Source organism: Bombina bombina, chromosome 9 (genome assembly GCF_027579735.1).
Source record: "Bombina bombina isolate aBomBom1 chromosome 9, aBomBom1.pri, whole genome shotgun sequence".
Taxonomy (NCBI): domain Eukaryota; kingdom Metazoa; phylum Chordata; class Amphibia; order Anura; family Bombinatoridae; genus Bombina; species Bombina bombina.
This window is the reverse complement of record NC_069507.1, coordinates 275,329,218-275,349,075: the sequence shown is the minus strand read 5'-3', so window position 1 is coordinate 275,349,075 and position 19,858 is coordinate 275,329,218. Positions and strand designations below refer to the sequence as shown.

Below are 19,858 nucleotides of genomic sequence, written 5' to 3'. Positions count from 1 at the left end.
ATAACTAAGGCAAAAAACCTGTATGTGAGACATAGAGGAATGTTACATATAACTAAGGCAAAAAACCTGTATGTGAGACATAGAGGAATGTTACATATAACTAAGGCAAAAAACCTGTATGTGAGACATAGAGGAATGTTACATATAACTAAGGCAAAAAACCTGTATGTGAGACATAGAGGAATGTTACATATAACTAAGGCAAAAAACCTGTATGTGAGACATAGAGGAATGTTACATATAACTAAGGCAAAAAACCTGTATGTGAGACATAGAGGAATGTTACATATAACTAAGGTGAAAAACCTATGTCTAAGAATCCCCCAACTCCTAAACTTCGAATGAGAACACCCAAAGTGCTGCAACATAGTTACATAAAAGCCTGAAGGTCTAAGGCTATATTAAGACCTTTACAATTGACTGTGTTCAGAGTCTGGAGTTCGTGAATCCAGTATGTTTCACGCTGTTGTAGTTTTTAATCGATTATTGGAACTATTTGGCAGAATCCAGTCAATGACCTTGATTTTTAGTCCGGTATGAAAGTGTCTGAAATGGTCAGGTACACTAAGGGTCTTGATATTACAGTAATGTTCACTAAATCTAGTTTTAATAAGAGCACTATATGCTTTGTTGTTTTTAATTCCTGTACGTATATTTTTTACCTGCGCTTCACTTTTTGTATTAAATACTTTTACTCTTAGAGTGGTTTGCGCCCTCTGTTTTTGTCATTCAAGTTCCATTTGGGAGGAGGATCACAATCCTCTCAGTATAACTAGAGCAGCATCCATTGACCGCATTTTCTGAGGCCACCGCTTGGAATTGTCCACATCGCTTTCCAGGGACATATATTGGATAATACTTTTTCGTCTGCTTCCATCATATGCAGGAGCTTACATACCAACAGGGGTGATATACTCTTTTCTGATCTGGTTATAAGTATACAGGGAGTGCAGAATTATTAGGCAAGTTGTATTTTTGAGGATTAATTTTATTATTGAACAACAACCATGTTCTTAATGAACCCAAAAAACTCATTAATATCAAAGCTGAATAGTTTTGGAAGTAGTTTTTAGTTTGTTTTTAGTTATAGCTATTTTAGGGGGATATCTGTGTGTGCAGGTGACTATTACTGTGCATAATTATTAGGCAACTTAACAAAAAACAAATATATACCCATTTCAATTATTTATTTTTACCAGTGAAACCAATATAACATCTCAACATTCACAAATATACATTTCTGACATTCAAAAACAAAACAAAAACAAATCAGTGACCAATATAGCCACCTTTCTTTGCAAGGACACTCAAAAGCCTGCCATCCATCGATTCTGTCAGTGTTTTGATCTGTTCACCATCAACATTGCGTGCAGCAGCAACCATAGCTTCCCAGACACTGTTCAGAGAGGTGTACTGTTTTCCCTCCTTGTAAATCTCACATTTGATGATGGACCACAGGTTCTCAATGGGGTTCAGATCAGGTGAACAAGGAGACCATGTCATTAGATTTTCTTCTTTTATACCCTTTCTTGCCAGCCACGCTGTGGAGTACTTGGACGCGTGTGATGGAGCATTGTCCTGCATGAAAATCATGTTTTTCTTGAAGGATGCAGACTTCTTCCTGTACCACTGCTTGAAGAAGGTGTCTTCCAGAAACTGGCAGTGGGACTGGGAGTTGAGCTTGACTCTATCCTCAACCCGAAAAGGCCCCACAAGCTCATCTTTCATGATACCAGCCCAAACCAGTACTCCACCTCCACCTTGCTGGCGTCTGAGTCAGACTGGAGCTCTCTGCCCTTTACCAATCCAGCCACGGGCCCATCCATCTGGCCCATCAAGACTCACTCTCATTTCATCAGTCCGTAAAACCTTAGAAAAATCAGTCTTGAGATATTTCTTGGCCCAGTCTTGACGTTTCAGCTTGTGTGTCTTGTTCAGTGGTGGTCGTCTTTCAGCCTTTCTTACCTTGGCCATGTCTCTGAGTATTGCACACCTTGTGCTTTTGGGCACTCCAGTGATGTTGCAGCTCTTAAATATGGCCAAACTGGTGGCAAGTGGTATCTTGGCAGCTGCACGCTTGACTTTTCTCAGTTCATGGGCAGTTATTTTGCGCCTTGGTTTTTCCACACGCTTCTTGCGACCCTGTTGACTATTTTGAATGAAACGCTTGATTGTTCGATGATCACGCTTCAGAAGCTTTGCAATTTTAAGAGTGCTGCATCCCTCTGCAAGATATCTCACTATTTTTTACTTTTCTGAGCCTGTCAAGTCCTTCTTTTGACCCATTTTGCCAAAGGAAAGGAAGTTGCCTAATAATTATGCACACCTTATATAGGGTGTTGATGTCATTAGACCACACCCCTTCTCATTACAGAGATGCACATCACCTAATATGCTTAATTGGTAGTAGGCTTTCGGGCCTATACCGCTTGGAGTAAGACAACATGCATAAAGAGGATGATGTGGTCAAAATACTAATTTGCCTAATAATTCTGCACACAGTGTACAGGTCACTTTGGAGTTTTACGCTATATTCTCTGTATTATATAGTGTACGTACAAATATATGCAACTGACTTTCTATGGTGTTTTATTATGTTGGTTCTATATCCGTTGTGAAATGCTTTATGTGATAACTGGGAAGCGCAGTTTATATACTTGTTGCATGTAATCCCATTATAGTCTACTAGTCCCAAAGCCTGTGTACACGGGCCATTTTTTTCAGTACAGCTGTCCCACCCCTTGCTCTCTTCTCTATCCCCCCTATCTTTTGCTCTCTCTCTTCCCCTCTCTTTTGGGCTCTCTCCCCTCTCTTTTGCTGTCTCTCTCCCCCCTCTCTTTTGCTGTCTCTCTTTCTCCCCTCTCTTTTGCTTTCTCTCTCCCCCCCTCTTTTGCTCTCTCCCCCCTTTGTTGCTGTCTCTCTCCCTCTCTTTTGCACTCTCTCTCCCCCCTCTCTTTTGCTCTCTCTCTCTTCCCCCTCTCTTTTGCGCTCTCCCCCCCTTTGTTGCTGTCTCTCCCTCTCTTTTGCGCTCTCTCCACCCTCTCTTTTGCTCTCTCTCCCCCTCTGTTGCTGTCTCTCTCCCCCTCTTTTGCTCTCTCTTCCCCCCTCTCATTTGCTCTCTCCTCTCGTTTGCTGTCTCTCTCCCTCTCTTTTGCTCTCTCTACCCCTCTCTTTTGTGCTCTCTCCCCCTCTCTTTTGCGTTCTCTCCCCCTCTCTTTTGCGCTCTCTCCCCCTCTTTTGCGCTCTCTCCCCCCCCTCTTTTGCTCTCTCCCCCTCTCTTTTGTGCTCTCTCCCCCCTCTTTTGCGCTCTCTCCCCCCTCTCTTTTGCTCTCTCTCCCCCCTCTCTTTTGCTCTCTCCCCCCTCTCTTTTGCTGTCTCTCTCCCCCCCTCTCTTTTGCAGTCTCTCTCCCCCCTCTCTTTTGCTGTCTCTCTCCCCCTCTCTCTTTTGCTGTCTCTCTCCCCCTCTTTTGCTCTCTCTCTCCATCCCCCCTCTTCTACTCTCTCTATCCCTCCTCTTCTACTCTCTCTATCCCTCCTCTTTAGACCTCTCTGTCTCTCGGCATCTGTCCCCGCCCATGTCACGCCCGCTCCCGCCCACATCGCACCTGTCCGGCCACGCCCACTCCGCACCCGCCCTCTCCACCACTCGACAACAGGTCAGTTGGAAGGCCAGGTGTGTTTGTCCTTGCGCGCAGTCTCTGCGCATGACAGCTTCGGACAAACACACTTGGCCTTTTATTATATAGGATGGGCATTAATATTTTGCATTCACCTTTGTCATTTCATAGAAAGCAGCTATAATCTGACGTAATCTCACTTTCAGAATATGTGTCTGTACCTAGAGAACATATCTGGTAAATATCTAGTTGATATATCTCTTATTTTCGTTGCTATAGCACTTTTAAACGTAATCGCATTATAGTCTATGGGCATTCCATTTTGTCATTCACCCTTGTCATTCAATGGAAAACAGCTATAATCTGACGTAGTCTCATTTACAGAATATGCTACTGTACCTGGGGAACATATCTAGTAAATATCTAGTTGATATGTCTCATATTTGTGTTTCTTTAGCACTAAATGTAATCCTATTATAGTCTATGGGCATTCCATTTTGTCATTCACCCTTGTCATTCTATGGAAAACAGCTATAATCTGACGTAATCTCACTTACAGACTCTGCTACTGTACCTGGGGAACATATCTAGTAAATATCTAGTTGATATGTCTCATAGTTTTGTTGCTTCAACACTAATTTTACATCCCATTAAAGTCTATGGGCATTCCATTTTGTCATTCACCCTTGTCATTCCTTTTAGTACATCCCCATTAAAAGGACTTAGTTCAATCTGTCTTCAGAGCACTATCTTCTCACTCCTTGCTTCAGAAAGGCAAACAAATCACTGGGGATTATGGGAAGTGGGAGGGATACTTAAGATTTGCTGGGGTGTCTTTGCCTCCTCCTGGTGGCCAGGAGCTGATTCCCAACAGTCATTGAATGGAATTGTGGAATTTCCATGCCATTGGAAATAAAAGTACATATTTACAGAAAGGTCTAGAGAGCAAGTGCTCAAAGTATGGTGACCGCATGTCTCATTAAATACCTTTGTGCCAGTCATGGTTTAATACTGGTTCTCTGATCTGCCAGTGCTCTTCTCTCCTTCTCAAAACTCTCTGCTCTCTTTTTCTACCCAGTGCTCATCTTTTTACTCTGCTCCCATACAGTGCTCATTTCTGCTCTCTCTTAATGCTTTGTGCGTCTCTGCTTTCTCCTTCCGCGCCACATTCTCTGTTCTATCTTTCATCCCTATGGTCTCACCTTCCCCTTCCTCATCACCTGTAGATAATAGTTGAAGTTCTCAGGTTGGCAAGCACTTTATACTAATACCCACACATAGTACACAAGGAAGCCACTATACCAAGGGGATTCAGGAAACACTGCCCTGATCCAACAAGTGCACAAAAATGTGTGGGGGTTATTGTCTTATTAGTAGCCAAAAAGTTTGTCACAATATACAGAATATTAACAAACACACAAACCTATATATATCTATACAAAAACACACAAATGTATATATGCACATGCCTACACCTGCTAAATTTTCAAACTGGCCCTTATATTTTAAACAAATTTATCAAGCCCTGGGTAACTGTATATAATACATTTTATTATTACAAATATTGTAGACTAATTCTTTACAGTAATGTGATACAGATCAGAGATATCACAATGGAGTCCTGTGCAACCTTTAAATGCAGATTCACCTTCAGGTAGCAAATTCTTCAAGTGCTGATTGATTAGTGGTCTACTGTAAACAACTCCCGTGTCCAGGGTGATAGGGAGCTTAGAGTGTATACAACACATGGTGGCAGCAGTGGGATATCATCAGTGGGGTAACAGCTTCACAAATGTCATATTATTTATTTACAACCACAGTACCATTGTTTCCATTAATATTTTCCACTTGCGATTCATGTGCACGATACAAGTTATTGTTTAATTAATGATATCAGATATTACACACTGTATGATACAGGGCCTGATCTCCCACACAGTGTACAATACAGGGTTTAATCTTCCGCTCCCAGTACTTCAGGTCAGATTTCATGTGCCCACAGCATACAATACAGGGTCTCAGCGGCCTGATCCTCCCACAATGTAAAATACAAGGTGTAATCTCCTGCAGCGGTGTACAATACAGGGTCTAGTCTCTGATGGTGTACAATAACAGGATCTGATCTACCCAGACGTGTACAATAACAGGGTCTGATTGCTTCCGCAGTGTACAAAAACAGGGCTTAATCTCCCCCGCAGTGTACAATAGCTGGGTCTGATCTTTCCTGCAGTGTACAATAACAGGGTCTGATCTATCCTGCAGTGTACAATAACAGGGTCTGATTGCTCCTGAAATGTACAATAACAGGGCTTTATCTCCCCCGCAGTGTACAATAACAGGGTCTAATCTCCCCATAACATACAATAACAGGGTCTAATCTCTCCTGCAGTGTACAATAACAGGGTCTAATCTCCCTTATAGCAAACACTCTCTCTCTGACCAGCAGACAATACTGTGTCTAAATACGCAAGCAAGACCTTTGCTAGGAATTGACCTGAGCAGTGAAATCACTTCTTGTTTATAAAATGGTAGCAGGATCAGCAATTAAATACAATTAAAAGGTTAATTAAAGTTGTCCCTTCTGTAGCAGCCAATCAGAGGAGAGCACAGATGGACTGTGGGTGGATCCCCACCAGAAGAATCTTTGGATTACTTCCTTACAGCTGTGGCACCCCCAATCAATGATGGGAACACTATTTTCCCTAAATAAGTGCATTGTGGGAGACCTCCCAACATGCACTCACACTGCAAAGGGTCCAGCAGAGGTCATTGCGGGGTAGCATGTGGTGGAAAAGCAGCCTGAAGTGCTGCAAGGTCACGGGCGTCCGCTGCGGCATACAGCTCACTCTGCCCCATCATGGAAAGGGCCATCCGCAAGGTGCTCCAGATATTGTCAGACATTGCATTTCCTGATCCTCCGCTTTGCTGCTGCATGTTCAAAGCCTCCAGAAAGTGCTCCACAGCCTCCCTGCAGTAGGTAACATAAAGGTATGTCAGTGGCTAGTTTTTATATCCTTCCACTTGTTCCTCTTATTGTCTCACCTACCCTGTCACACCAGTTTCTCTTGTACACTGATCCTCCTTTTTTACATGTGCTTTCTGGTGTGCCTCCCTATAAACCACACCATCCACCTCTCCCCATTTATCCTCTAGCCCAGTGATTTTTAACCTTTTTTTTTGCCGTGGCACACTTTTTTACATTAAAAAATCCTGTGGCACACCACCATCCCAAAATTTAAAAAAAAAATCACACATTGTAGCCTAATACAGCATATATATATATACATACACACAAACACACACATACTGTATGTTTTGTGCTGTTATGCCATGCCTCCTACAAACTACCCCTGCACTGGGAGTAAAAAACAAGCAAAGTTTAAAAAATATGTCACACTGTTGTCAGTCTGCCGTGGCACACCTGAGGATCACTCACGGCACACTGGTTGAAAAACACTGCTCTAGCCTATTAATCAAGGTTTCCACACTGTAACATACTTGTGTCACTGTCCTCTGTCAGCCTTGTGTCTCCTTTCCTCTTTTACCTCCCATTCTCCATCAGCTTTGTGCCCCCCCTCCCTCAGCCTAATGCCACCCCCGTTCGCCAGCCTTGTGCCACCCCCCTTTGCCAGCCTTATGCCAACCCGTCAGCCTTGTGTTACTCACCCCCTCTGTCAGCCTTGAGTTGCTCGCCCTCTCCGCCAGCCTTGTGTCGATTCGCCCTACGTCAGCCTTGCGTCAACCCCCTCCGTCAGCCTTGCGTCAACCCCCTTTGCCAGCCTTGTGCCATCTTGTTTCGTCAGACTTGTGCCCCTCCCTCCGTCAGCCTTGTGTCACCCCCTCTGTCAGCCTTGTGTCACCCCCTCTGTCAGCTGTGTTTCACTCCCCTCCGCCTTGTGTCACCTTCCTCTCCTGTCAGCCTTGTGTCACCTTCCTCTCCTGTCAGCCTTGTGTCACCTTCCTCTCCTGTCAGCCTTGTGTCACCTTCCTCTCCTGTCAGCCTTGTGTCACCTTCCTCTCCTGTCAGCCTTGTGTCACCTTCCTCTCCTGTCAGCCTTGTGTCACCTTCCTCTCCTGGCAGCCTTGCTTTACCCTCCTTTCTTGGCAGCCTTGTGCCACCCCCCTTTGCCAGCTGTCAGCCTTGTACTACCCCCTGTCAGCCTTGTGCCATCTTGTTTCGCCAGCCTTGTGCCCCTCCCTCCGTCAGCCCTGTGTCACCGCCTCCGTCAGCTGTGTTTCACTCCCCTCCGCCAGCCTTGTGTCACCTTCCTCTTCTGTCAGCCTTGCTTTACCCTCCTCTCTTGGCAGCCTTGTGCCACCCTACTCTGCAGTCAGCCTTGCGTCACCCACCCTCCGCCAGCCTTGCGCCACCCCCCTCTGCCAGCCTTGCGCCACTCCCCATTAGCCTGGTGTTGCTCTCACCTTTTTTTCTGTAATCTTGCTCTCCCCTATGTCAGCCTTGTGTCGCTCCGCCCTACGTCAACCTTGCATTACCCCTCTCCGTCAGCCTTGCGCCATCCCGCTTCACCAGCCTTGCGTCACCCTCCTCTGCCGTCAGCCTTGCGTCACCCTCCTCTGCCGTCAGCCTTGCGTCACCCTCCTCTGCCGTCAGCCTTGCGTCACCCTCCTCTGCCGTCAGCCTTGCGTCACCCTCCTCTGCCGTCAGCCTTGCGTCACCCTCCTCTGCCGTCAGCCTTGCGTCACCCTCCTCTGCCGTCAGCCTTGCGTCACCCTCCTCTGCCGTCAGCCTTGCGTCACCCTCCTCTGCCGTCAGCCTTGCGTCACCCTCCTCTGCCGTCAGCCTTGCGTCACCCTCCTCTGCCGTCAGCCATGCGTCACCCTCCTCTGCCGTCAGCCATGCGTCACCCTCCTCTGCCGTCAGCCATGCGTCACCCTCCTCTGCCATCAGCCATGCGTCACCCTCCTCTGCCGTCAGCCATGCGTCACCCTCCTCTGCCGTCAGCCATGCGTCACCCTCCTCTGCCGTCAGCCTTGCGTCACCCTTCTCTGCCGTCAGCCTTGCGTCACCCATTCTCTGCCGTCAGCCTTGTGTCACCCATCCTCTCCGTCAGCCTTGTGTCACCCTCCTCTCCATCAGCCTTGCGTCACCCACCTCTCCGTCAGCCTTGTGTCACCCACCTCTCCGTCAGCCTTGTGCCAGCCCTCTTCGCCAGCCTTGTGCCACACCCTCCATCGGCCTTGTGCCACCCTGTTCGCCAGCCTTGTGCCACAACCTCCATCAGCCTTGTGCCACCCCCTTCATCAGCCTTGTGCCATCCCCTCCGCCAGCCTTGTGCCACTCCCCATCAGCCTTGTGTTGCTCTCACCTTTTTTCTTTAATCTTGCTCTCCCCTCCGCCAGCCATGTGTCACTTCGCCCTATGTCAGCCTTGCGTCACCACCATCTGTCAGCCTTGTGTCACCCCTCTTCGCCAGCCTTGTGCCATCCCCCCTTTGCCAGCCTTGTGCCACCCCCCCTTCGCCAGCCTTGTGCCATCCCCCCCTTCGCCAGCCTTGTGCCATCCCCCCCTTCGCCAGCCTTGTGCCACCCCCCCTTCTGTCACCCTTGTCTTAACCCCTCCGTCAGCCATGTGTCACCCTCCTCTCCGTCAGCTTTATTTCACCCTCCTCTCTGTCAGCCTTGTGTCACCCCACCTCCATCAGCCTTGCATAACCCTCCTCTCCGTCACACTTGCGTCACCCACCTCACCATCAGCATTTTATCTTCCCCCTCCGTCAGCTAAGTGTCTACCCCCTCTCCATCACCATTGTGCCTCCCCCTTACATCAGCCTTGTGCTTCCCTCTCCTTCAGCCTTGTGCCTCCCCCTTCTATCATCCTTGTGTCTTACCCCCTCTTAGCTTTCAACTTTTGCATACCTTCGTGCCTTCACTAAACTATGTCTCTATTCTGTTAACTGGGCCTCCTGCCACAGCTTTCCACTCATTCCTGTATCTTCTATACAGCACAGATGTTTTCTTGTACTCCTTCCCTCACCTATGTGCCCCCAGATTGATACAGGCAATGCCTAGGTTGTATCTTGAGCGTATGAATCCTGGCTGTAATTGCAGAGCTCTTCCGTACGCCTCTACTGCGGCCTCACTGTCACTGCCATTAGCAAGTGTGGCGCCTAACTTGTTCCAGAGTAAGTAATCCTGAAAAGGGGAAGTGAGACAGTGATCATGTAAAAGGGCAAGAAATATTGTGCAAAAAGGGAATAGGGAGTCACATAACAATGAGAGGTTTTAGTGGCTTCCCATCTGTTGCCAGAACAGTTAACTTCTGTATTTGCCCTGTCCTCTGTCCTTCTAGTGCTGGCTCTCTGCCTCTCCTCTTCTAGTGCTGGCTCTCTGCCTCTCCTCTTCTAGTGCTGGCTCTCTGTCTCTCCTCTTCTAGTGCTGGCTGCCTGCCTCTCCTCTTCTAGTGCTGGCTGCCTGCCTCTCCTCGTCTAGTGCTGGCTGCCTGCCTCTCCTCGTCTAGTGCCGGCTCTCTGCCTCTCCTCTTCTAGTGCCGGCTCTCTGCCTCTCCTCTTCTAGTGCCGGCTCTCTGCCTCTCCTCTTCTAGTGCCGGCTCTCTGCCTCTCCTCTTCTAGTGCCGGCTCTCTGCCTCTCCTCTTCTAGTGCTGGCTCTCTGCCTCTCCTCTTCTAGTGCCGGCTCTCTGCCTCTCCTCGTCTAGTGCCGGCTCTCTGCCTCTCCTCGTCTAGTGCCGGCTCTCTGCCTCTCCTCGTCTAGTGCTGGCTCTCTGCCTCTCCTCTTCTAGTGCTGGCTCTCTGCCTCTCCTCTGTCCTAGTGCTGGCTCTCTGCCTCTCCTCTTCTAGTGCTGGCTCTCTGCCTCTCCTCTTCTAGTGCTGGCTCTCTGCCTCTCCTCTTCTAGTGCCAGCTCTCTGCCTCTCCTCTTCTAGTGCCGGCTCTCTGCCTCTCCTCTTCTAGCGCTGGCTCTCTGCCTCTCCTCTTCTAGTGCTGGTTCTCTGCCTCTCCTCTTCTAGTGCTGGCTGCCTGCCTCTCCTCTTCTAGTGCTGGTTCTCTACATTTGCTCTTCTAGTGCTGGTTCTCTACCTCTGCTCTTCTAGTGCTGGTTCTCTACCTCTGCTCTTCTAGTGCTGGTTCTCTACCTCTGCTCTTCTAGTGCTGGTTCTCTACCTCTGCTCTTCTAGTGCTGGTTCTCTACCTCTGCTCTTCTAGTGCTGGTTCTCTACCTCTGCTCTTCTAGTGCTGGTTCTCTACCTCTGCTCTGCTAGTGCTGGTTCTCTACCTCTGCTCTTCTAGCACTTTCTCTCTGCCTCTCCTCTTCTAGTGCTGGTTCTCTACATTTACTCTTAGTGCTGGTTCTCTACATTTGCTCTTCTAGTGCTGGTTCTCTATATTTACTCTTAGTGCTGGTTCTCTACGTTTGATCCTCTAGTGCTGGTTCTCTACGTTTGACCACCTAGTGCTGGTTCTCTACGTTTGACCACCTAGTGCTGGTTCTCTACGTTTGATCCTCTAGTGCTGGTTCTCTACGTTTGATCCTCTAGTGCTGGTTCTCTACGTTTGATCCTCTAGTGCTGGTTCTCTACGTTTGATCCTCTAGTGCTGGTTCTCTACGTTTGATCCTCTAGTGCTGGTTCTCTATGTTTGATCTTCTAGTGTTGGTTCTCTACATTTACTCTTTAGTGCAGGTTCTCTACCTCTACTCTTCTAGTGCAGGTTCTCTACCTTTGCTCTTCTAGTGCTAGTTCTTTATAGTGTTGATTCTCTACATTTGATCTTCTAGTGCTGGCTCTCTGCCTCTCCTCGTCTAGTGATGGCTCTCTGCCTCTCCTCGTCTAGTGATGGCTCTCTGCCTCTCCTCGTCTAGTGATGGCTCTCTGCCTCTCCTCGTCTAGTGATGGCTCTCTGCCTCTCCTCTTCTAGTGCTGGCTCTCTGCCTCTCCTCTTCTAGTGCTGGCTCTCTGCCTCTCCTCTTCTAGTGCTGGCTCTCTGCCTCTCCTCTTCTAGTGCTGGCTCTCTGCCTCTCCTCGTCTAGTGCTGGCTCTCTCTGCCTCTCCTCTTCTAGTGATGGCTCTCTGTCTCTCCTCTTCTAGTGCTGGCTCTCTGCCTCTCCTCGTCTAGTGCTGGCTCTCTCTGCCTCTCCTCTTCTAGTGCTGGCTCTCTGCCTCTCCTCTTCTAGTGCTGGCTCTCTGCCTCTCCTCTTCTAGTGCTGGCTCTCTGCCTCTCCTCTTCTAGTGCCGGCTCTCTGCCTCTCCTCTTCTAGTGCCGGCTCTCTGCCTCTCCTCTTCTAGTGCTGGCTCTCTGCCTCTCCTCTTCTAGTGCCGGCTCTCTGCCTCAACTCGTCTAGTGCCGGCTCTCTGCCTCTCCTCTTCTAGTGCCGGCTCTCTGCCTCTCCTCTTCTAGTGCCGGCTCTCTGCCTCTCCTCTTCTAGTGCCGGCTCTCTGCCTCTCCTCTTCTAGTGCCGGCTCTCTGCCTCTCCTCTTCTAGTGCCGGCTCTCTGCCTCTCCTCTTCTAGTGCCGGCTCTCTGCCTCTCCTCTTCTAGTGCCGGCTCTCTGCCTCTCCTCTTCTAGTGCCGGCTCTCTGCCTCTCCTCTTCTAGTGATGGCTCTCTGCCTCTCCTCGTCTAGTGATGGCTCTCTGCCTCTCCTCGTCTAGTGATGGCTCTCTGCCTCTCCTCTTCTAGTGCTGGCTCTCTGCCTCTCCTCGTCTAGTGCTGGCTCTCTGCCTCTCCTCTTCTAGTGCTGGCTCTCTGCCTCTTCTCTTCTAGTGCCGGCTCTCTGCCTCACCTCTTCTAGTGCCGGCTCTCTGCCTCTCCTCTTCTAGTGCCGGCTCTCTGCCTCTCCTCTTCTAGTGCCGGCTCTCTGCCTCTCCTCTTCTAGTGCTGGCTCTCTGCCTCTCCTCGTCTAGTGCCGGCTCTCTGCCTCTCCTCGTCTAGTGCCGGCTCTCTGCCTCTCCTCTTCTAGTGCTGGCTCTCTGCCTCTCCTCTTCTAGTGCCGGCTCTCTGCCTCTCCTCTTCTAGTGCCGGCTCTCTGCCTCTCCTCTTCTAGCGATGGCTCTCTGCCTCACCTCGTCTAGTGCCGGCTCTCTGCCTCTCCTCGTCTAGTGCTGGCTCTCTGCCTCACCTCTTCTAGTGCCGGCTCTCTGCCTCTCCTCTTCTAGTGATGGCTCTCTGCCTCTCCTCTTCTAGTGCTGGCTCTCTGCCTCTCCTCTTCTAGTGCTGGCTCTCTGCCTCTCCTCTGTCCTAGTGCTGGCTCTCTGCCTCTCCTCTTCTAGTGCTGGCTCTCTGCCTCTCCTCTTCTAGTGCTGGCTCTCTGCCTCTCCTCTTCTAGTGCCGGCTCTCTGCCTCTCCTCTTCTAGTGCCGGCTCTCTGCCTCTCCTCTTCTAGCGCTGGCTCTCTGCCTCTCCTCTTCTAGTGCTGGTTCTCTGCCTCTCCTCTTCTAGTGCTGGCTGCCTGCCTCTCCTCTTCTAGTGCTGGTTCTCTACATTTGCTCTTCTAGTGCTGGTTCTCTACCTCTGCTCTTCTAGTGCTGGTTCTCTACCTCTGCTCTTCTAGTGCTGGTTCTCTACCTCTGCTCTTCTAGTGCTGGTTCTCTACCTCTGCTCTTCTAGTGCTGGTTCTCTACCTCTGCTCTTCTAGTGCTGGTTCTCTACCTCTGCTCTGCTAGTGCTGGTTCTCTACCTCTGCTCTTCTAGCACTTTCTCTCTGCCTCTCCTCTTCTAGTGCTGGTTCTCTACATTTACTCTTAGTGCTGGTTCTCTACATTTGCTCTTCTAGTGCTGGTTCTCTATATTTACTCTTAGTGCTGGTTCTCTACGTTTGATCCTCTAGTGCTGGTTCTCTACGTTTGACCACCTAGTGCTGGTTCTCTACGTTTGATCCTCTAGTGCTGGTTCTCTACGTTTGATCCTCTAGTGCTGGTTCTCTACGTTTGATCCTCTAGTGCTGGTTCTCTACGTTTGATCCTCTAGTGCTGGTTCTCTACGTTTGATCCTCTAGTGCTGGTTCTCTATGTTTGATCTTCTAGTGTTGGTTCTCTACATTTACTCTTTAGTGCAGGTTCTCTACCTCTACTCTTCTAGTGCAGGTTCTCTACCTTTGCTCTTTTAGTGCTAGTTCTTTATAGTGTTGATTCTCTACATTTGATCTTCTAGTGCTGGCTCTCTGCCTCTCCTCGTCTAGTGCTGGCTCTCTGCCTCTCCTCGTCTAGTGATGGCTCTCTGCCTCTCCTCGTCTAGTGATGGCTCTCTGCCTCTCCTCTTCTAGTGCTGGCTCTCTGCCTCTCCTCTTCTAGTGCTGGCTCTCTGCCTCTCCTCTTCTAGTGCTGGCTCTCTGCCTCTCCTCTTCTAGTGCTGGCTCTCTGCCTCTCCTCGTCTAGTGCTGGCTCTCTCTGCCTCTCCTCTTCTAGTGATGGCTCTCTGTCTCTCCTCTTCTAGTGCTGGCTCTCTGCCTCTCCTCGTCTAGTGCTGGCTCTCTCTGCCTCTCCTCTTCTAGTGCTGGCTCTCTGCCTCTCCTCTTCTAGTGATGGCTCTCTGCCTCTCCTCTTCTAGTGCCGGCTCTCTGCCTCTCCTCTTCTAGTGCCGGCTCTCTGCCTCTCCTCTTCTAGTGCCGGCTCTCTGCCTCTCCTCTTCTAGTGATGGCTCTCTGCCTCTCCTCTTCTAGTGCTGGTTCTCTGCCTCTCCTCTTCTAGTGCTGGCTGCCTGCCTCTCCTCTTCTAGTGCTGGTTCTCTACATTTGCTCTTCTAGTGCTGGTTCTCTACCTCTGCTCTTCTAGTGCTGGTTCTCTACATCTGCTCTTCTAGTGCTGGTTCTCTACCTCTGCTCTTCTAGTGCTGGTTCTCTACCTCTGCTCTTCTAGTGCTGGTTCTCTACCTCTGCTCTGCTAGTGCTGGTTCTCTACCTCTGCTCTTCTAGCACTTTCTCTCTGCCTCTCCTCTTCTAGTGCTGGTTCTCTACATTTACTCTTAGTGCTGGTTCTCTACATTTGCTCTTCTAGTGCTGGTTCTCTATATTTACTCTTAGTGCTGGTTCTCTACGTTTGATCCTCTAGTGCTGGTTCTCTACGTTTGATCACCTAGTGCTGGTTCTCTACGTTTGATCCTCTAGTGCTGGTTCTCTACGTTTGATCCTCTAGTGCTGGTTCTCTACGTTTGATCCTCTAGTGCTGGTTCTCTACGTTTGATCCTCTAGTGCTGGTTCTCTACGTTTGATCCTCTAGTGCTGGTTCTCTATGTTTGATCTTCTAGTGCTGGTTCTCTATGTTTGATCTTCTAGTGTTGGTTCTCTACATTTACTCTTTAGTGCAGGTTCTCTACCTCTACTCTTCTAGTGCAGGTTCTCTACCTTTGCTCTTCTAGTGCTAGTTCTTTATAGTGTTGATTCTCTACATTTGATCTTCTAGTGCTGGTTCTCTACCTTTGCTCTTCTAGTGCTAGTTCTCTACCTTTGCTCTTCTAGTGCTAGTTCTCTACCTTTGCTCTTCTAGTGCAAGTTTTCTACCTTTGCTCTTCTAGTGCTAGTTCTTTATAGTGTTGATTCTCTACATTTGATCTTCTAGTGTTGGTTCTCTACCTTTGCTCTTCTAGTGCTAGTTCTCTACCTTTGCTCTTCTAGTGCTAGTTCTCTACCTTTGCTCTTCTAGTGCTAGTTCTCTACCTTTGCTCTTCTAGTGCTAGTTCTCTACCTTTGCTCTTCTAGTGCTAGTTCTCTACCTTTGCTCTTCTAGTGCTAGTTCTCTACCTTTGCTCTTCTAGTGCTAGTTCTCTACCTTTGCTCTTCTAGTGCAGGTTCTCTACCTTTGCTCTTCTAGTGCAGGTTCTCTACCTTTGCTCTTCTAGTGCAGGTTCTCTACCTTTGCTCTTCTAGTGCAGGTTCTCTACCTTTGCTCTTCTAGTGCTAGTTCTTTATAGTGTTGATTTTCTACATTTGATCTTCTAGTGCTGGGTTCTCTACCTCTGCTCTTCTAGTGCTAGTTCTCTACCTTTGCTCTTCTAGTGCTAGTTCTCTACCTTTGCTCTTCTAGTGCTAGTTCTCTACCTTTGCTCTTCTAGTGCTAGTTCTTTATAGTGTTGATTCTCTACATTTGATCTTCTAGTGCTGGTTCTCTACATTTGATCTTTTAGTGCTAGGTTCTCTACCTCTGCTCTTCTATTTGCTCTTACCCTTGACCGAACTCTAATACAAGATCTCTATATCCTTAGCACCTATCACTCACCTGTGTGTCAAGCACAGGAACGCCACTAACACCCTCTTGACCTGACCCCACACCTCTACTTCTGCACAGTATCTTAATACGACCTGCCTTGTACCCAACACTCACATGTCTCTGGCACTAATAGATGAGCCTCACCCACATGTGGGCTTATTACACCATCTCTTGCCCTATTACCCACACTTACATCTGGCCTCTGGCTCAGGGCAGCAGTGAAACAATCCACAGCTTTCTGATACTCTCCGCTCAAATTAAATAGAACACCAAGACCACACTGCACATCGGGGTCCACATGAGATGGATCAATACGCACAGCAGATAGAAACAGCTCCCGCACCTCTGAGAACAAAGAACTGGGGGGGGGGGGGGAATGAAAATGTTGGTAAGAAAAGATGGGAAGATACTTATACATGGGAAAAATTTGTGGTAATTAGGGCAAAAGAATGGTTACTGATGAATAAGGTATTACATAAAAACAACATGAGGGAACAGATGAGGGAGGGACAGATTAGGAAAACAATGTGTAACACGTGTCGTTGCCTGGAGCAGGTAATATCACTAGTGGGTGCAGGGTATGGAGTAGGTAATATAACTAGTGGGAGCAGGGTATGTTGCAGGTCATATTAGTGGGTACAGAGTATGGAGCCAGTAATATCACTAGTGGGTTCAGGGTATGGAGCAGGTAATATCACTAGAGGGTGCAGGGTATGGAGCAGGTAATATCACTAGTGGGTGCAGAGTATGGAGCACGTAATATCACTAGTGGGTGCAGGGTATGGAGCTGATATCACTAGTGGGCACAGGGTATAGAGCAGGTAATCACTAATGGGTGCAGGGTATGGAGCCGGTAATATCACTAGTGGGTGCAGGGTATGGAGCTGGTAATATCACTAGTGGCCGCAGAGTATGGAGCTGGCAATATCACTAGAGGGTGCAGCGTACGGAGCAGGTAATATTACTAGTGGGTGCAGGGTATGGAGCAGGTAATACCACTAGTGGGCGCAGGGTATGGAGCAGGTAATATCACTAGTGGGTGCAGGGTATGGAGCAGGTAATATCACTAGAGGGCGCAGGGTATGGAGCAAGTAATATCACTAGAGGGCGCAGGGTATGGAGCAAGTAATATCACTAGTGGGTGCAGGGTATAGAGCAGATAATATCACTAGTGGGTGCAGGGTATGGAGCAGGTTATATCACTAGTGGGTGCAGGGTATGGAGCAGGTAATATCACTAATGGGTGCAGGGTATGGAGCCGGTAATATCACTAGTAGGTGCAGGGTATGGAGCAGGTAATATCACTAGTAGGTGCAGGGTATGGAGCAGGTAACATCACTAGTGGGCACAGAGTATGGAGCAGGTAATATCACTAATGGGTGCAGGGTATGGAGCCGGTAATATCACTAGTAGGTGCAGGGTACAGAGAAGGTAATATCACTAGTGGGTGCAGGGTACGGAGCAGGTAACATCACTAGTGGGTGCAGGGTACGGAGAAGGTAATATCACTAGTAGGTGCAGGGTACGAAGCAGGTAATATCACTAGTAGGTGCAGGGTACGGAGAAGGTAATATCACTAGTGGGTGCAGGGTACGGAGCAGGAAATATCACTAGTAGGTGCAGGTAATGGAGCAGGTAATATCACTAGTGGGTGTAGGGTATGGAGCAAGTCATAACTAGTGGGTGCAGGTTATGGAGCAGGTAACATCACTAGTGGGTGCAGGGTACGGAGCAGGTAATATCAGTAGTGAGTACAGGGTATGGAGCAGGTAATATCAGTAGTGAGTACAGGGTATGGAGCAGGTAATATCAGTAGTGAGTACAGGGTATGGAGCAGGTAATTTCACTAGTGGGTGCAGGATAGGAAGCAGATACCACAGCTGGCTATGTCAGTACTCACTCTGATAACAAAGTCCCCAGGGTTCGTACCCTCTGTGTTTCACCCTCAGGAGTCTCATCTTTAACCAAGTGACTGTACTTGGGGCTGTGCTTCAGCCACAATCGCAGTGTGTGACACGCCTGCTGCTGGAGACATTCGTTGGTGAAACTCACAGCTAGAGCCATCAGAGCATTCAAATTGTCTGGTTTCAGCTCCAGACACCTGGGACAGACATATTACTATTAGATTTTGAAGGTGGATAGACTGCATGGTGCAAAAAAGACAGACAGAACCATAAAGGACAGACAGATAGTACTAGAGGACAGGCAGACAGTACCATAGAGGACAGATAGTACAGGGCAGACAGACCCACAGAAGACAGGCAGACAGCAGCCTAGAGGACAGGCAGACAGTAACCTAGAGGACAGGCAGACAGCAGCCTAGAGGACAGGCAGACAGCAGCCTAGAGGACAGGCAGACAGCACCCTAGAGGACAGGCAGACAGCACCCTAGAGGACAGACAGACAGCAGCCTAGAGGACAGGCAGACAGCAGCCTAGAGGACAGGCAGACAGCAGCCTAGAGGACAGGCAGACAGCAGCCTAGAGGACAGGCAGACAGCACCCTAGAGGACAGACAGACAGCAGCCTAGAGGACAGGCAGACAGCAGCCTAGAGGACAGGCAGACAGCAGCCTAGAGGACAGGCAGACAGCACCCTAGAGGACAGGCAGACAGCACCCTAGAGGACAGGCAGACAGTACCCTAGAGGACAGGCAGACAGTACCCTAGAGGACAGGCAGACAGCAGCCTAGAGGACAGGCAGACAGCAGCCTAGAGGACAGGCAGACAGCAGCCTAGAGGACAGGCAGACAGCACCCTAGAGGACAGGCAGACAGTACCCTAGAGGACAGGCAGACAGTACCCTAGAGGACAGGCAGACAGTACCCTAGAGGACAGGCAGACAGCAGCCTAGAGGACAGGCAGACAGCACCCTAGAGGACAGGCAGACAGTACCATAGAAGATAGACAGACAGTACACTAGAGGACAGGCAGACAGTACCCTAGAGGACAGGCAGACAGTACCCTAGAGGACAGGCAGACAGCACCCTAGAGGACAGGCAGACAGTACCCTAGAGGACAGGCAGACAGTACCCTAGAGGACAGGCAGACAGCACCCTAGAGGACAGGCAGACAGTACCCTAGAGGACAGGCAGACAGTACCCTAGAGGACAGGCAGACAGCACCCTAGAGGACAGGCAGACAGTACCCTAGAGGACAGGCAGACAGCACCCTAGAGGACAGGCAGACAGTACCCTAGAGGACAGGCAGACAGTACCCTAGAGGACAGGCAGGCAGCAGCCTAGAGGACAGGCAGACAGCACCCTAGAGGACAGGCAGACAGCACCCTAGAGGACAGACAGACAGCACCCTAGAGGACAGGCAGACAGCAGCCTAGAGGACAGGCAGACAGCACCCTAGAGGACAGGCAGACAGCACCCTAGAGGACAGGCAGACAGCAGCCTAGAGGACAGGCAGACAGCACCCTAGAGGACAGGCAGACAGTACCCTAGAAGATAGACAGACAGTAACATAGAAGACAGATAGACAGTACCATAGAAGACAAACAGACAGTACCCTAGAGGACAGACAGACAGTACCATAGAAGACAGACAGAAAGTACCATAGAAGACAGACAGACAGTACCCTAGAAGACAGACAGAAAGTACCATAGAAGACAGACAGACAGTACCCTAGAGGACAGGCAGACAGTACCATAGAAGACAGACAGACAGTACCCTAGAGGACAGGCAGACAGTACCGTAGAAGATAGACAGACAGTACCCTAGAGGACAGACAGAACCCTAGAGGACAGACAGACAGTACCATAGAAGATAGACAGACAGTACCCTAGAGGACAGACAGAACCCTAGAGGACAGACAGACAGAACCCTAGAGGACAGACAGACAGTACCATAGAAGACAGGCAGACAGTACCCTAGAGGACAGACAGACAGAACCCTAGAGGACAGACAGACAGTACCCTAGAGGACAGACAGACAGTACCCTAGAGGACAGACAGACAGAACCCTAGAGGACAGGCAGACAGTACCATAGAAGATAGACAGACAGTACACTAGAGGACAGACAGACAGAACCCTAGAGGACAGACAGACAGTACCCTAGAGGACAG

The 19,858-nt window shown here is 49.2% G+C and overlaps 1 protein-coding gene across 1 annotated transcript; it reads right to left on the bottom strand.

The window, feature by feature from the left end:
* Positions 1–5,147: 5,147 nt before the first annotated feature.
* LOC128640322 (peroxisomal targeting signal 1 receptor) lies at positions 5,148–18,084 on the bottom strand. The gene is made up of 4 exons (XM_053692812.1): positions 17,689–18,084; positions 15,982–16,147; positions 9,613–9,770; positions 5,148–6,585 (listed from the first exon to the last, which is right to left on the bottom strand). Exons 1-4 carry the CDS (start codon positions 17,850–17,852, stop codon positions 6,384–6,386), a joined length of 690 nt encoding a protein of 229 aa, XP_053548787.1. The 5' UTR covers positions 17,853–18,084; the 3' UTR covers positions 5,148–6,383.
* Positions 18,085–19,858: the final 1,774 nt, after the last annotated feature.